Source organism: Lutjanus erythropterus, chromosome 3, assembly GCF_056507025.1.
Source record: "Lutjanus erythropterus isolate fLutEry1 chromosome 3, fLutEry1.hap2, whole genome shotgun sequence".
Classification (NCBI taxonomy): Eukaryota; Metazoa; Chordata; class Actinopteri; order Lutjaniformes; family Lutjanidae; genus Lutjanus; species Lutjanus erythropterus.
The window spans coordinates 46,633,246-46,650,853 of NC_139319.1; the positions used below are offsets into that span (position 1 = coordinate 46,633,246).

The following is a 17,608-nucleotide window of genomic DNA, read 5'->3' on the forward strand; positions in this document are numbered from 1 at the left end:
CTTTTCCTCTATATTTTGCTGGTAGCTAGTGCTAAGTCTCTTTAGGCTAGCTATGGAAGCCAAATCCAAAAAAGAAAGGTCTGTGAGGAAAATAGAGAATTTAAAAGTTGCAGTGCCAGATAGATTTTTGTTTTCTATTTATTTATTTATTTGGCTCCTTCGGTAGTAGGTAAAGGTTGCTGATGCCTGGAGGAGGCAGGTTTATTGCTAATAGGACGATTATTTATCACTGACTGTTGTCAGCAGTTTGCACTGCTGCCTCACAGCAAGAAGGTCCTGAGTTCAAATCCCCCAGCTGTCTCCGGGGCTGGAGAGTTTGTGACTTGGGCAGGGCCCTTCTGTGCAGAGTTTGCAAGTTCTCATGTTCATGTGGGTTCTCTCCAAACTCTCCGGCTTCCTCCCACAGCCCAAAGACATGCATTTAATAGGTCAACTGGTCATTCTAAATTGTGCACAAGTGTGAATGTGAGCAAGAGTTGTTTGTCTGTCTATGTGTCAGCCCTGTGATGAACTGGTGACTTGTCCAGGGTGTATCCCGCCTCTCGCCCAATGTCAGCTGGGATAGACTCCAGCCCCCTTGTGACCCATCAAAGATAAGTGTTATGAACAATGAATGAATGAAGGAATGTTGTCAGTCAAACTGCCTTCAAGTTTAGCTTATAACTAATCGTGCATGATGTATGTGCACACTACATGTATGAAAGTGAGCACATAGCAGGCTTATATGGACACAAAAATATCTACAGGAAAGCCAAAGCTTATTTAAAATTAATTTCAGAGATATCATAGTTGTTGTTTTTTTCATTTGAAATTTTGTAGTATTTTGATTCTATGTTTTTATATACATATATATATATATATATATATACACATTATTTTAGGAGATTCCTCAGTGTACCACTAGAGGGACCATGAATCTAGGATCTAGAGCAAAATAACGCCAAACTATGCTGGTTTTCACAAGATGTCTTTAATTTCCAACTTGCTGATTTTGTCCTGACTGGTGTTGCGTAGCTGCGTAACACCTTAGACACAACAGCTAACTGCTGTTGTACATACCATCTAGCATTTGTGTTCCCAATTAGCAACATCCCTAATCATAAATATAGTTAGATTTTTCTTACTCTGCAGTTACACAAGTCCCGAAAAAGGTCCTAAGGTCATTAAAAAGAGATTAGCAACTTCTAATAAGCAATGACAACACAGTGTACAATAACATGGAAGTTGTTACACTGATAACAACAGTGATATCAAGAGTCACCAGTATTATTCTCAGAGATATTGCAAAGGGTGCGACAGGTTTTTATTTTTGTCTAACTGCATGATGTGACAATTTTCAAAAACTAAAAAACTGAAGGCTCTTCTCTCGAGCGCAAAACCATGCATTTTCAAAATTAATTGGGATTAAAGAAGTTGTGATTTTTATCTGTGATTTATCAAACAATAGCATCAAACAATAGCATGATCTCAGCCTGTTGATGCTTGTCCCGGCAGAGTAGCAGTGGACCTGATGCAGGCAGGTGGCAGAGAGAGAGTGGGGAGGTGGAAGGATATAGAAATAACAGGGGAAAGAGAAAGAGATAGTGAAGGCCTGGAGCTACAGCTGAGAGTTGCATGGGATGAGGGTTAAACCTATTTGTTGTCAAACAGACAAAGTGACACAGAGCCAACAGAGCCTGACAAATAGAGTGCCTTTTACACAGAACAGAGAGGCCATACTGTATGGAGGAGGAAATGGGAAGGGGCATGAGGGAGGTACTGATGCTTTTATTTATTTTATTTATATATTTCTTTCCTTTCTTTCGACTTCATGAGAGTGTGCTTGTGCACAACCCTCCATCGTGTTTGTTTGTACTCTCAAGAGTGCTGGCTACTGGGAATATCAATCCTTTTCAGTCTCTGCATGAGCTGCATTGACTTTTCCTACAACAACCGCACCACTTTGTATACGTGTCCCTCATGCATCAGTCACTGTGATGCACGAGGGTTTGAGTATGTGTGTGTGTGTGTGTGTGTGTGTGTGTGTGTGTGTGTGTGTGTGTGTGTGTACAAATACATACATGGCACAACATAGTATTGTAGAGACACAGTCACATGTTTTTAAAGGGACACTTCACCCCAAAATTAAAAAGACATATTTTCCCTCTGGTTTGTGGTGCTGTTTATTCATCTAGATAGTTTTAGTGTGAGCTGCAGGGTTTTGGAGATATGGGCCATAGAGGTGTCTGCATCCTCTCCAATATAATGGGACTAATGAGGCTTCAAACACTATAAAAATACATTTGAAAAATTCAACATCAGTGTCTCTTCCCAGAAATCATGACCCGGTTACTTAAGATAATCAGCAGACTTTGTTGTGAGCTCATATTGGGACTACTTACTTTCTAAAGTAGAATCTACTGGAACTACTTTATTCCCGAAGTAGAAAAAAAATACTTCTGAATGAATGCTCACAACAAGGCCTGTGGATTATCTTGAGTAAATGTGTCATTACTTTTGAAAAGAGATACTGGTGTTGTTCTTTGGTAGGGGGAACTGTAAAACCATGAGTAAAACTATTTATTATCCATGTAAATTAAAAGCAGTTGGACTCAACATTGATCCTTACAAGTTACCAAAGACACAGTTGTCCATGACCATTGCCATGTGGCCAGGAATCAAGTTTCTTGACATTTCTATAGACCTGATTTCAACGCCAGGGAAATACACAACGCAAAGAAGGCGTACAAAAGTGGTCATTTGGTCATAATGTCACTTAAGAGTGGGATTTGTTGGTGAAATTAAAGTGACAAAGACACCAATATAATATAATATAAATGAAAGATGCCAAATGTTTAATTCACAAGCAACATTAGTCAATATAGTGTATAACATAAGGTATGATTTTACCCAAAAATTGAACACTCTTGACACAACATGTCAACTGCAAATCCAGTTTCAGTGTCTGGTTTCCAGTTGTTTTTGTAAATTGCAGCGATTCATTTACTTCTCTTTACTTCAGCTTTTGGCAATTTGTAAAAGGATTGCTATGGTTTCTTGTTGAACCTATCTGTAGAGTGAATCGCACAAGCTCTTTCCTATTTCCTAGATGTCTTTTTTGTGTTTTTGTGGCATTTGAGTCGAAAGCAAACACTGCAACACAGTGGGTGTAACTGCAGTGACTCCACCTACTGTAACATCACATCCATACCCTCTATTGAAGAGAAGGCAGACATCTCTACTACTGATATCTCCTAACTTTGGTATCTCATGCTAAAATAATCTAGGTGGATGAAATAGCACTACAGGTAAGAAGAAAAATATGTATTTTTGATATTTGGGGTGAACTGTCCCTTTAAGTTCTTCTCTCTATCTCCCTCCCTGCTTGCCTCACTATTCCCGTGTCCTTCTCTCTATCCTCCCTCATTTTCTCAGTTTTTGTCATATTTTTATTTTAATTTCACACTTGGATGAACAAACCTAAATGATGACCAGCAAAACCATATCTGCAAATGCTGTGTGTGCCTGTGTTTGCACGCATACTGGTAATAAGTGGCAACTGTCCAAAACCACACAGAAACTGGATAAAATGGAAGAGGTGACGTAGATAAATAGATAAATAAAAGAATGTTGATATTAACACACAATGACTGCTCCCAGCTGTCCAATAACACGCACGCCATGTCAGCACTGACCTGTTAGCAGGTGGTAATGGTACAGACTAGTGCATCTTACTCAGGGCAAACCGCCTAACAGATGCTCTTATTGTAGATCTGATACAACCTTGCTTACCATAATGAAGAACAGATTTATCTTAACCCCATATTTTTTTTGCTATAAATATGTCAATTGTGAAGATCAAAAGCAAGAAAACAAGGAAGGAGGACAGGAACCAAGGAACAAGGAAAGAAAAGTTGCTTTTGGAAGCTTGGATGAAAGAACAAAAGTGGCAGGACTGACAGAAAAAAATGAGAAAAAAATGGATAGATGGATGAATGCATGGATATAAAGAGACAAGATAAAATGTTATTCATACCACTTGTCCATTCTGGGGGTTTTTGTGGGCGTAGGGAGGACCTCTGATGTGATTCCACATCTGACCGGATGTCATCGCAAAAACTACACACTGTCACAAAAAGGGGGACAAAGACGGACAGGAGAGAATGTGGATGAAACAGCACTAGTGTGGAAATATCATTATTTTTAACTAAGACTGTGAAATCAACATATGCCTCTGAGACATAAAGATTTAACACACACTGGACAACACATGAATGGTGGTGAAGAGTTTCTTTTTTTCTCCTCAAACTTCAGCAACTATTTTTTAACATGTAAAATATGTTTAGAAGAAAACCTTGGTTGACAGACTTAAACTGGTTATGAAACGGCCTCAGTTTATAACTGATGCCTCTATATGACCTACATAAGTAAACAAGACCCTCAGTGAGAAAACTGGATATTTCTGTACAGTTATTCTTGAAGTCTGGCACAGGGCTGAATCAATCAATCAAAAGAAACAAGCCTATGTTCACATTTTTCAAGGCAAAGTTACAGTGAGTCATACATTAACAAGTCAGAAAGAAGCAGGAAGAGATCTTTATGTAGATAATTTTACTTTTGAAGCTGTATTTTGTGGTTATTAGTATGGAAATGCTGCCAGTTTTGTCCACGGGGGCCTCAAAAATCAACAAAATATGAAAGTTCCTTGTAGTAGCAAAGTGTGAAATTTATCCAACAGAACATATGACTTTGAGAAATAGAAAATAAGTTTCGTTAAAACAGGCATAAAATTGTACTAATGAGGCGGCATTACTCCACTCAACTTGTTTCCAGTGCAGTTGCACTTGACTTATGCTCCTGGCAGAGCATGTATTTAACTTCTCACAGTGGATTAAAAGGTTCCCACCTAAAATCCAGTGTGTGTGTGTGTGTGTGTGTGTGTGTGTGTGTGTGTGAGTGAGTGTGTGCATCATACCAGTGCAGCCATGGCCCATCCAGTCTTGTTGTATATGAATTCCAAGTTGTTCCTCCTCAGATACAGCAGACCTCCAACCAGAGACACTAACAAAGCCAATGCAATAGTCCCTGAATAGTTTGGAGGACGGAAGACACGGATCTGGAGGGACAGAGAGGGACAGAGATGAAGAGCATTTAACTTTTACATCTGTCACTCACTGCACATGTTATTATGATACTGTATAAATGTATTGACTGAGTATTTCAATGCAGTGGATATTATTCATAATAATACATTTTCAGGGTTGCAGTGGTTGTTTTTAGGGGTGAAACATATCCCCAATTGAAAAATGGTCATGATTTTAATTGTGCAGCAGTGTTAGCTTTTAAACCATAGAATAAATAACCTTGGCACAGTCTGATTGTATTATCTGATGATCAAAATCCAATAACTGGATGAAAGTGGTCAGAAGAAACCGAGTTAAACAAAACATAGATGTTTATATGTATATTATTAGCACTTTTAATATAATTTCAAATGTTTTGTCTCACATTTTTCAACCAGCCATTCTAACTATACCTGAATGTCGGAGAAGCACTTATATGAAGAGGTTTTCAAATGAAAAATGCCAAAGCTGTTTACAAAATTCCAGTTCACAAAGGTAGGTGTTCAACAAAGAGTCTAACCTTTTGAAAGAAGTTTATAAAGAACTTGTTATAGTAAAGTATGAGGGGAAAAAAAAATGCATGAAAGCACTGGAATGTGTGAGTACATAAATGATTCTTCTTCCTCACAAAGCAAAGTCTCTGAATGTGTGAAAAAATGCTGCTAAATGTAGGGGTATTTAGTGGAGCATAAAATCCCACAATTCAGTTAACAAAAAAAGGGGTCTGATAAAAAATGTTTCTCTCTGTCAAAAAGGACATTCATGGGGCGGCTGTTTAGCTCAGTTGGTAGAGCGTCCACCCCATGTATGGAGGTTGTCAGTCCTCTGCAGTGGCCGCTGGTTTGACTCCCGCCTGCGGCCCTTTGCTGCATGTCATCCCCTCTCTCATCATCCCCATTTCCTGTCTACTCTTCACCTATACTATCAAATAAAGGCGAGAAAAGCCCAAAAAAAATAACTAAAAAAAGACATTCATGAGAGCACAACCATTCTCCCATTAAAGAAAAAAATAAAATAAAATAATTCCGCTCAGGAATGGCTCTGCAGAATTTTCTTAAATCAAATATCCACAGTCAAGGTGACTGGTCATTGTATGTGTGTTATATCAGCAATCAAAATGTGTTTACCATCTGCTGCTGTTAAGTGTTACTGAATTAAAAATTAAGAGTGTTAAATTCTGGGAGAAAGAGAGAAAGAAAAATAAATTTAGTAAAAACTCTGCCATGTACTGTATAAGTCTGCAGACTAATCTGATATGGCCGTGTTCTTTCAGTTGATTTTTCGTCTGCATTTAATACCATCAGACCCCAAATTATGAAGGAGAGACTGTTGCAGATACACATAAATAGCGGCATCATCTGACTGGATGTGTACAGTGTGTCGAAGTAAGTGAGGTGGTGTCCTCTCCTGTTACTGCGTATTCTGGGGCTCCACAAAGGGGCGCTGTTTCCCCAGTTTTATTTACTCTCTATACAAACCAATGCAGAAGCAACACATACGATCATGTTACTTTGCTGATGATACAACAACTGTGGGTTTGATTCAAGATGATAATGAAAACAGTTATCAGGCATGGGTAGATCAGTTTGCTGGGCTGAATCCATCACCGGTCGCCTGTTTTGGGCTGATTTTTGGGGCGATAATTGTCATCTGATTTTGCTGATGTAATGGTCTGCAGAGTGACCGCTGTTGCTCCACGCCGCAGTCTCATCCAGGGACGCAGGACACACCCACTCAGCCGGACCATGAGTGCACTAAGCTGAGTGACGAGTGAGAGGTAAACACCCTGCCAAATTAGACTCCTTACACTCTTTTAATGTGCTAAATTAAGGATTTAATTCGACCAAACCAGAGCTGGTGGTTGTTGGAAGAGACAGACCAACAGTTTCAAAAGTTTTTCTGTTGAGTTTGAATGAAGTGAATTTTCTGAGGATTTAACAAGCCAATTAAGCTCATCTTAGTTTGGTAAAAGAGATAAACTTAGGGTTGTATTTCTCTGTTTAAAAAGGAAAATAAGTGTGAGAATATTTAATTTCTTGACACTTTGTAAGTTTATTCTATTTACTGGACATAGTGGACGTATGCAGCGTGTGTACCATAGTGAATTCGGCACTTGCGCACATATCCCAGCTGAGACCCGAGAGGACGGGAGGAGGTGGGAGGGAGGACAAAGTTATCGCCAATCGCCGATTGACGGCCTGACGATGGTCGTTTGGAAAATTGTAACATATCGCCCAACTCTAGTACAGACTAGTATTGTACTGCTGAATAAACTGAAACAAAAAGATAACTGAGCCTCTGAGCATGAGGATGTTGCACCTTCTAATATGTAGAGCACTTTGATGACAGATGGTGTATAATGTTGTGTCAGTCTGGTGGGGTTTATGTTGCTGGTTTTGTTGGAGTTGTTGTTTGCTCTATGATTGTATAAGCTGTTGTGTGTCACACTCATGTACGTCTGTTGTCTGTTTTCTGTCATTGGGGAGGGAGACAACACAAGAATGGAAAGAAACAGAGGCAATTTAAGAGCATACAGTAAGCTTAAGAGGCGCATTTTTTTACACAATACTGTCATCTGTGTGTTATTAACATTATATTAATGTAATTTTTTAAATATCATGGTTATTGTCAATGCTGGAATATCACGACAGCCTTACAAAAATAAACACTGTCATAAAATACCTTATGCAACCTAAAAGATATGTGGGTTTCTCTTCTGAAAAGGCTCACTGATTGTAATATTATTACTTGTTTAGCTATATGGATCAGGAATTTTCTTTTTTGCTGGCCACAGAGGGTTTGTGTCAGATGTGCTCACTGTGAGGCTGTGTTCTTGCACTCTTTACAAATGAATTAATGGTCAGTGACACACATTCTAAGCAGTTCAAGTATGCATACGACATGGCCTTAGCTGGCCTTCTTCAGAAATCAGATTTAAACATGGCGTTGCATTAGTCATCTAGAACACAATGTGACCAAAACAAAAGAAGGCTTTCTGCACGCTATCTAACTTACAATGTAACATTTATTTGCAAAGTTTTGGGACTATGAGAAGCCATCTTAAGTAGGAAGTTGTAAGTTTGCAACAATCGCATTCCCACCACACAAAAAAGGGACAAAAATAAGTGGAGGTTAGTTAACACACTCCAATATCCAAAACAGAGTCAGAAAAATAAAGCATCCTGTGTGATAACAGTCGTAACTGTATCTCCAAAATGTTTGAATGGGTAAATGTGTTCAAGTTCAACCGGATTCTTAAAAAATATATAAATTACACAAGTTTATAGATATTACATTTGCAAATATTGCAGGTTATACCTGTAAATAAGTCAATAGGGATACATTTACATCGTAAGTTAAAAATGTCATCACTGAATAAATAGAACCTCACATCACAGATACAATAAAACAAGAAATTTGTCAAGGCATACATATGTTAAATAACAATGATCAAATTTACCTCTGCCCTGTCAAAACTGCATACATTAACTCAAGTAGGTCTTTTAAGTAATCCTACAGGAACAATGAATCCAACATTTGTGGGTGAACCTATTATCTTGACAAAAATCATCTAAAAAAAAAAAAATAGAATAAAATAAATTTTAAATATACTTGGAACCATTTCAGATAACATCTTATTGACCCAAACTTTTTTTTTTTTGCTTGATGAAGGCAAATCATTTTTTCTGCAAATGTTTGGTCTGTGGGAAAACTTCAATACCTTGGCACATTTCTAGACTCCCAGCTGAGCTTCTCTAAAAACAGAGTATATTTCTAAGAGATGCTCACAGCTACTTCTCAGGAAACTCTGTGGCCTCAGTATCAGTCAGCAGATTTTAGAGCTTGTTTACAAAACTACCGTCAAAAGAGTTTTAACTTTTCATCTTCCTGCTTGGTACGGTCACCTGAATTGTAGACTTAAGGATAAACTTTCTAGGATTGTCTCAATGGCAAGTAAAATACTTGGGGAACCCCAGGAGGCTTTAAGAGGACGAGGAAGAAGAAGAGGAGCATCCTGACAGAGAGCTCCCAGACTCTCTTCATCCAGTTTGAGCTTTTAAGCTCTGGAAAGAAGACCTTCATCCCAGGTGTCATCAGTATTCTTAACTCTGCGAAGTGACTGATGAGATTTAAACCACAGACATGACATGAACTGCGTGGACCTATGCTTCACACTTTTAATGCACTTTGAATGCTCATTGTATGGTCATACAAGTGAATCTATCAAACAGGGAAACACATTAAAGGTACAGAAATGTAACCCCTTCTCTTTAACAGTGATATCTGTCACTCATTGACTCAATCTGCTATTTTTGGAACAATTTAATTTTCTATGATTGTCTGTGCTTTTTTTTTGTTTTTCTCTGGATTTCATTTAATAATACATATTAATCTATAAAAATAAAGTAAAAAAAAAAAAGCTTTGCAAAGTGACTGATGAGATTTAAACCACACATTTAATTGCTGTGTTGTTTCTTGTGTTTTGTGAGCTGAAGACAAATTTCTTCCCCGGTGGACAGTAAAGATTTATTCTATTCTATTCTGTTATATTATCTTATATTATACTTTATTCTATTCTATTCTATTCTATTCTATTCTATTCTAGTGTTTTATGAGCAATCAGAAACAGCAGTATCTACTTTTTAAAAATCCTTTTTATGTTTTAATTGTAGTTGAAGAAAACTTTTTTAAGATACAGTGAGCTTTAATAATGAATATCACAGTGATTGCATTGTAATTCTGTACCCCCAAACAAAGACATGAAGTCATTCCTACTTTTATCTTTGTAAAGCTGCAGAAAAGAACAGAAGAGAAACACAAGAGCTGACATGTTTGCACAAGACTGCAAGCTCCTCCATATTCCCCACTTATCCTTGAACACTATAGGCATCGAATGTAAACATTCAAATGTTGCAGTTCCTCTATCACACGTTTATTCATATCACCATTTTTTTTTTATCATATATCTGTCCATTCATTTTACCTTATCTGTTCTGCTCTTTATTCATGCAGTAAAGTCACAGTGAAGTGCTTGAAAGCTAGCACTTAGTGTAAGTGCTCCCTTTTGCCTGCTCTGAAAGGCAGCCTTTTGAATCCTGATCCATCAATAGGATGTCAGCAGGATGCTCGGACTATGTCTGCCAGTACCTGGCTGACAGGTTGCTCAAGAGAGAAAAAAATTGTAGCCCGATGGTTGAAGACTTGATGTCTCAGGTGCCAACAACTCAAGTGCTTTCAAGCAAGGGAATCACCCACCTACATGAGTAAGACCCTGGTCCTGAAAGCTTTTAAGGCTATGACACGGTTAATATAGGATTTACCCTAAGGTCACCTAACCTGTTGCTGACCTGTTTGGATCACTTTAGCATTGGACTCTGCAGCAGAACCTGAAATACTGTCTTTTTTCTTTACTGTCTTTTTTATTCCACGCATTCTTCTCTCTTGCCAAATTCTGGTGCCTACGGCGCAACTCAACCACTGGCAGAGATTCAGGTGTGTTATGCTGGTCGCCATCAATCAGCTTCCTCTAAAGCCATAAAAGGGTTTATACTCTGCTTATTTCACATATGTGGTATTGTTCTCCAAGACCTGTAAATGATGTGCAAAATTTGGAGAGCTTGCCTTTAAAGAGACAGTTCAGCCCTGGCCTGTGATGCTATTTATCCATCTAAATTTTTGGGTGTGAGCTGCAGAGTTTTGGAGACATCGGCAGCAGAGATGTCCGTCTTCTCTTTAATATAATGAAAGCAGATGGCACTTGGCTTGTCATGCTCAAAGCACCAAAAACAGTACATTTGAAAAATTCAGTGGCTGTGTCTTTTTCCAGAAATCATGACCTGGTCACTCAAAACAATCCACAGACCTGTTATGAGCAGTTTTACGTAGGAACTGCTTCTTTCTAATTGAGGGAAAGTAGTTCCAGCGGATTCAGAAATTAAGTGTTGATCAAAGTTGTGATTAAGGGTGTGGGTGGACCTCATACAATTTTCAGATTTTAAATTGAGTTTGGAAATGGCTGCTCTAACACTGCACAACTAAACTCCTGTTTCCAGATAACTGAAATGAAATGCTTGCTTGTGCCTACTCTCATAAACTTGGTCTTTACTCTGTGTTATTTTGTAGCAAGTGCCTGATCAGGATTGCACATTTGTGATTCTCAACAGAGATGAGAAGGAAGCAAGATTGCTCAATCTTTACGTACTTCCACCACGGCTCCAGAAAGAAACAATGTAATTCTTTTTTTACCACTTACATGATTGGGCAAACAGGTTGGTGAATTTACTTGCCTGAAATGGCATTCTACTTGCCCCAGGCAAGCGGGCAAACCTCTTTCTCTAAAGCAGTGAGGTGTCAACAATTTCAATATTAGATTGAAAATTGATCAACATGAGCTTTCAATTTCAGTAATTGAAAGAGGGAATCCATATTCTCCCAGTTTTTATCTCTCCCTCACCTACTTGTGGTGTATGGCACATGTCCAAAGAAAAAAATAAAGCTTCAAAACTGAAACAGAGTAGCTTACCAGCTGTTTTATCACACTTGATACCATGTAGACTTAAGCAAGAACTTGAAAATGTAAATCACAGTTGTCAGGGCAATAAAAGCAATGATCTGTTGATCTTTACAAATCAAGACTCAACAGTCTCACAATGGCATAATCGGTAGGGGTGGTGAAAAAAATCGATCGCGATTATGTTATGGACGAGTATGAATCGATTATTAAATTTTCAAAAATCAATTATTTTTTGCGTTATTTTACTTTGCAAAAATGTTATCCCGCGGTCAACGGAAGTTGAACGTCACGCGAGCGCGCCCAGTTCCAATTTGCAAGTGCGTGCAGCGGCCAGAGCGAGTGAGCCGTACGAGCAGGTGTGTAAAATGGACGAGGATCAACCAGCAACGAGCAACCAACTAGGGCTGCAACAGATCGCAGTTGTAGCGTGTCCCGTACGGATCGCCCTCTACGGTTCGGCATGCATGTGATCCACGGACCACATGTGAGCATCATAGTTTTACTGTCACTGTTACTTTTGTATAAGTTATAATACCAGAAATAAAAACAGACAGGACAGATGCTGCTGTGTGCAGCACATCTCTGTGAAGAGCGACTGATTTAAAAGCCGTCACATCACCTTGAGTGAAATCCAGACCATAACTTTTTTCACTGATGTAACTCTGCTATCACCAAAGAAACAGATCATAAAACTGTGATGTTTATTGAAACTTTGGTGATATCAGCTGTCTTAACTTCTACACAGCTCCTCTCTGCTCACCGGTGCAGCTCTGTCTCACCCTGTCTGTGACACAGTGTGTCTGCTGATTGATCATGACTTCTAACCAATCAGATGTGATGCTGTAGGCGGGACATTGAGTCAGACTACAGGGTCTGACCTGCCAATTCCGATTTTGGCTGATTACGATTTTCAGTCTAAGAACTATAATTGACAGCATTCACAAACGTTTTTGCAACTTTTCTTGTAAAAATTTAATCGGATGTTCATAATAAAACACTGACTATTAAATATTCATTAAATACTATTTAAATTTTCTCCAAAGTCCTCCAGGTTACAGCCAGGCCTTATTAGTTTTATATTAGACTATGAATGGAGTGAACATGATCTCGCGAGAATATGGAATTTCGCGGGATTTCACAGTACGTGATTTCCCGTGATCTCCTGTGGAAGCAGATATAAACAAACCAGAGACAGACACAGTGCAACAGTTTGCTGCAGTAACCCGGCATTTACACCAGGCGCGGCTGCGCCGCGGAATGGCTGCACCACGGCACGCAGAGAAATAGAACCCATTCTAGTCAATGCTGTAATTTACACCAGAAGCGCCGTGGCGCGTCTCAGCAGCGTCCCAGAAGCAGCTCGGCGCTCCGCTCCGCGGAGAATACGCAGCAAGTCTATTTTCGACGGATGGCGCGTCAATTGGCACAGAGCTGGTCGAACGGGCAGGAAGTCAGGCACGGAAAACAGGGGAGAATCCGGTTGATTTTCAAAATAAAAGATCCCGGGCAGACTCGCGATCATAAAGACAGACAGAAAATAAACAATTTAACTATGTAGCCTGCTTATCCATGGTAGAAGCACAAAGAGCAAGGAAAGAGGACTTAATCAACAAAATCAAAGCAAGTAAACATAATCAGACGGATAAAATGCGTGCATGACAGAGCAAAACCGCGGCGCAGCCATTCCGCTGCACAGGCGCGCCTGGTGTAAATCCCGGGTAAAACTTTGCCGTAAGACAAACAGACACAGAAGTGAAAAGGAGTCTGGATGAGAAAATGTTTGAGGAGACACATCAACACAGGTTGTTTATTCTTCATCCAGAACAGGAGGTGAGATTTTAACTATCCCTCTGTGAACAGCAGTCTGCTGCTGGCTAACATTAGCCTGAAGAGTTTATGGCTGTTCTGTGACATTGTCAGCTGCTCTGTCTCGTTGTAGACTGTCTGTCTTCTTTTTATCCTGTTCTTGGAATCTGTTGCTGACACCAACTTCATGCAAGCATGTGTCTGAGTGTGTTATCAGTGCTGTGGTGATATCACAGTCAGTTTGTCTGCTACGTGCATGACGTGACCATCATGCAGAACACATGTGTGACAATGACGGGCACAAAATTGGATATATGACGCTGACCAGCCGGTCACCGGTCAGGGCCTGTCACACTGAAAACTGGCCGGTTCCAGTCTCTGGCCGGTTGATCGGTGCATCCCCAAAAAATTTAATCAATTTGTGACATCAATTTGTGACATCAATAGTAATATCGGCTTTTGGAGAATTGTAATACCTTTCCAATAAGATAACTCATTTGATTAAGCAGTATATACTGTATATGTATGCAAGAGCAACACCTCATAATGCACTTTTGAGGAACAAAATGTCACATTGACTGTCTTTCTGGAATTTTCTAAATCAGACACTTTTCTTTAGACAACAATTTCAAAATATTTTTGTGATCTACAACAGCTCAAACCACCATGTATACATGGACTAAATTGGGGCTGTATGTGTCAAAAGTATTTTTTTTTAATGTGTGCATGCTTCTTGCAAATGTGCATGTGTGAATGTGTGTGTGTGGTACCTGAACATCTGTGCGGTCTGCAATCCACTTGGCCAGCTGCTCCGAAGCAAAGCCAATCCTTTGCAGGTCAAACGTATCAGCCCTCTTCGGCTTTCCCTTAGCCGGGAAATGCATGAAGGTCGGAGCGCTGTTCATGTTCAACTATAGAGAAGTAGAGGAAAATGAGGGTGAGGGGATGTCAAATTAACATACAAAATAATATATATTCCAAAAATAAAGATACATCATAACATTTTAATCAACAGATTGATTGCTGAGGCTTATATTGCAGTTCACATTTGCTTTCAGTCCTTGCTGAGCTCCTCTCATAATTAAATTTAAGGGTTTTTTTTCATTTAAATTTGTTATTTGACTCCAGATATCATTTGCTTTCTAAATATGAGAAAGCAAAAAGCTAAAATGTCCTTCAATTAAGAATCCCTGATTTTCTTTGAGCTTGATTTATCCATGTGTGTGCGGCCACTATGTAAGAATTCCAGTTTTACATGTTTTTTTGTTTGCATTTCAATCAAGGCATTAAATAACTAGTTTGTTCTCAAAACTAAATCATGCCTTAATTACGTTTTGCTTGGTATAATGTAATTCTCTTTCTGCCTGCCTATTGCAGTCATCTTTAAATTTTCATAACTTGTTATAACATTCAGCAGCCAGCTAACGCGGCAACAAATAAAATTATATTATTGTTGTGACATAAATGTCAACACAGAATGTATTCCCACAGTGCGTCATTACTGTAAAAACCTATTTTCAAAACATACACAGCTTTCTGAGTGAGCCTTAAAAAAGTGGCACAGACGACTAAATATCAGCCAGCAGTCTCGATGAAGATATTCTTACTGACAGAACAAAGCTACAAACACACACTCTGCTTTATATCAGTGGCATTTAGCAGGTGCACCGCGCCTCAAAAGTGCTACCATTGACACAAAACTGTATTTGAACTTGAATGAAGAAATACTGTTTTAATCCTGTCCACAATCCAGCCATAACATCCGCAGACCGACACTCCACACAGATAGTTCACAAATAAAAATATAAGAAACTAAATATTATTTGTAATTATTAAGTCATACACAGGGTTTTACATTTATTCAACTTTGTTGTGTTTTCCTTTAATTTGTATCTCATCTGTAGAATTCTGTTACTAAACATAATTTTGGTTGATAATAGCAGAAAAATATCTGATTAAATGTGATGAAGAGGCAAAATAATCATTTTGTATATAAATGTAATTTACCAGAGCTGTAAAGTACTGGAAAAAAAGTTGAATCTAACTCTGGAAAAAGTGTCCAAACCCTGAAATTGTACTTTTATCTAACGTGTGTAAATCTGATTTTGAGGACCTCAGAACAGACAAAGTCTTGGGGACCCCCTGTGATTTCTGGCACCCACTAAAGGGGGCCCAGACCTCAGGTTGGGAACCAGTGCTCTATATTGATAGTCCTCACCATAATTTGGTGCAAAAAATAAAGACATGACATGAAAATATAAGAATTTGACAGCTACAGAATTTTGGGGTTTAATGCCAATACTGATATTAGAAGGTAAAATAATTCCAATATCCATATATCAGTTGATGTTCTTTATTTGGTTATCAATCACTTGTGACAAAGGTATGTAATGGATGTAATGGTAGCAGGATATTTTACAGTTTAACAAACACAAAACATTATGGCCCAAAATAACACTAGGGACACTTGGGCTGCATCTGACGAGTATTTTCATCATCGATTAATCTGTCAATTCTTTTTTTTCAATTAATCGATTATTAGTTGGTCTATAAAATGTCAGAAAATTGTGAAAAATTCCAATTAGTGTTTCCCATAACCCAAGATGATGTCCTCAGATGTCTTGTTGTCGACATCCCAAAGATATTCTATTTTCTATCATAGAGGAGTAAATAATCCAGAAAATAGTCACAATAATCAATTATCAAAATAGTCGGCCATTAAATTAATAATTGATTAATCATTGCAGCTCTACAGGACACTGAAACAATATACTATCAATGGCATTTTTAATAATTCTAAATAACTGTTTGTCAAAAAAACCCCAAAAAGAACAGATATAAACATTTATATATTGAACTTAAATTATGAAAAAGGATCATACATAAAATGCTGTGTATAATACTAAACTCTAAAGATAAAAAAATAAAGAATCTTCATTATACTATATATACTATTCAGTACTGAGCAGTCAGGAAGCAGGACCTGTTGAATACAGATATTGATGCTGATCCCAAACCAAATCTGACAGTTGCTGCATGTAGCTGTGTTTTGTAGGAAAATAGAAGTATTGGGTCCTGACTCTGTTTTGAGCAGATGTTCAATGCAGTGACGAGAAAAAAAAAAAAAATCTCATTTTCTCTCTCAAAGAAATCTTTCTCTCAAAGATCATTAGACATAAGAAACTGCATCAGCATATTGTATTTATATCATGCTATATGTTTTCCTCTGTGTATGTGTGTGTGCACTGATCTGATTACAGTGCAGTGAGTGGGTGTGTGTTGGCTATCACAGCTTATAATTGAATAGAGAGAAAATCTCCAATAGCCTAATTCTGTCTTTGCATAAATATATTCTTCACACCCACACCCCTAAATAAAAACAACTGGTAGAACTTGCTCTTCCTTCCTCTCTGCCTCCCTTCATGTTTCACACCTATTTAACTCCAAATCCCAGGACTCCCTACAATTATCAGCAACAACAAAGTCAACTGGTTTACTCGCTCCTGTTTTTCCCAAGACACCTGGAGAACAATGGAGAGGAGGGCAAAAGGAAGGAAAGGAGCGCAGAAAAAGGAGAAGGAAAAGACAGAAATGAGAGGAGAGTTGTTATGGAGATTGTTTATCAGTTATATGAGGAGCTGTGAGTGGTTTCTTTAAGTGATGAAGTTGAATAGGAGATTAAATCTATGTGTTCATGCATACATATGCATACAAGTGCAAGAGCAAGTATGCGTAGATAAATGCTTTTGAAATACAAAAGTAAAACATGGATTTATGAATGGACACACATAAAGAGGAAAAAAAACAGCAAAAGAACGCACATGTGATTAACTTTCAGAGTTATTTTTCAATTACAAGAATAGATGTAGCCTTGAGTAAAAGTATGAAAGGGGTCACAAGAAAACCAGAAAGCAAGATGTAACAACTAAAAGCAAAGTCAACCCCTTTCCCGTGGACCACCATGGGACCTAACTTCAGGAAAACTATGAACAGTGGTCTATGGTGAGAGACAAGGCTCAAAATCACAGCAACCTCTCTCCCATCTTGACCTCTTTAGCATAATCTTTTATTTTCAGGACAGCAGGAGGCAAATCATCAGATAATGTCACGTGGCAAAGTTTAACTGTGAGGAAGATACAATCAGGGATTGGAAAATGGTTTCATACAGTAATCTAAAGGACTAGTA

At 38.4% G+C, this 17,608-nt stretch overlaps 1 protein-coding gene across 1 annotated transcript in view; it reads right to left on the bottom strand.

Annotated features, from left to right (window-relative positions):
- tusc3 (tumor suppressor candidate 3) overlaps positions 1-17,608 on the bottom strand; it is a 148,946-nt gene that overhangs the window by 62,132 nt on the left and 69,206 nt on the right. Inside the window, exons 4-6 of the mRNA XM_084711038.1 lie at positions 14,193-14,333; positions 4,955-5,095; positions 4,016-4,105 (exon numbers count right to left, since the gene is read on the bottom strand). Of these exons, the coding sequence (XP_084567164.1) occupies positions 4,016-4,105; positions 4,955-5,095; positions 14,193-14,333 (372 nt within the window). The remainder of the gene's footprint in view (positions 1-4,015; positions 4,106-4,954; positions 5,096-14,192; positions 14,334-17,608) is intronic.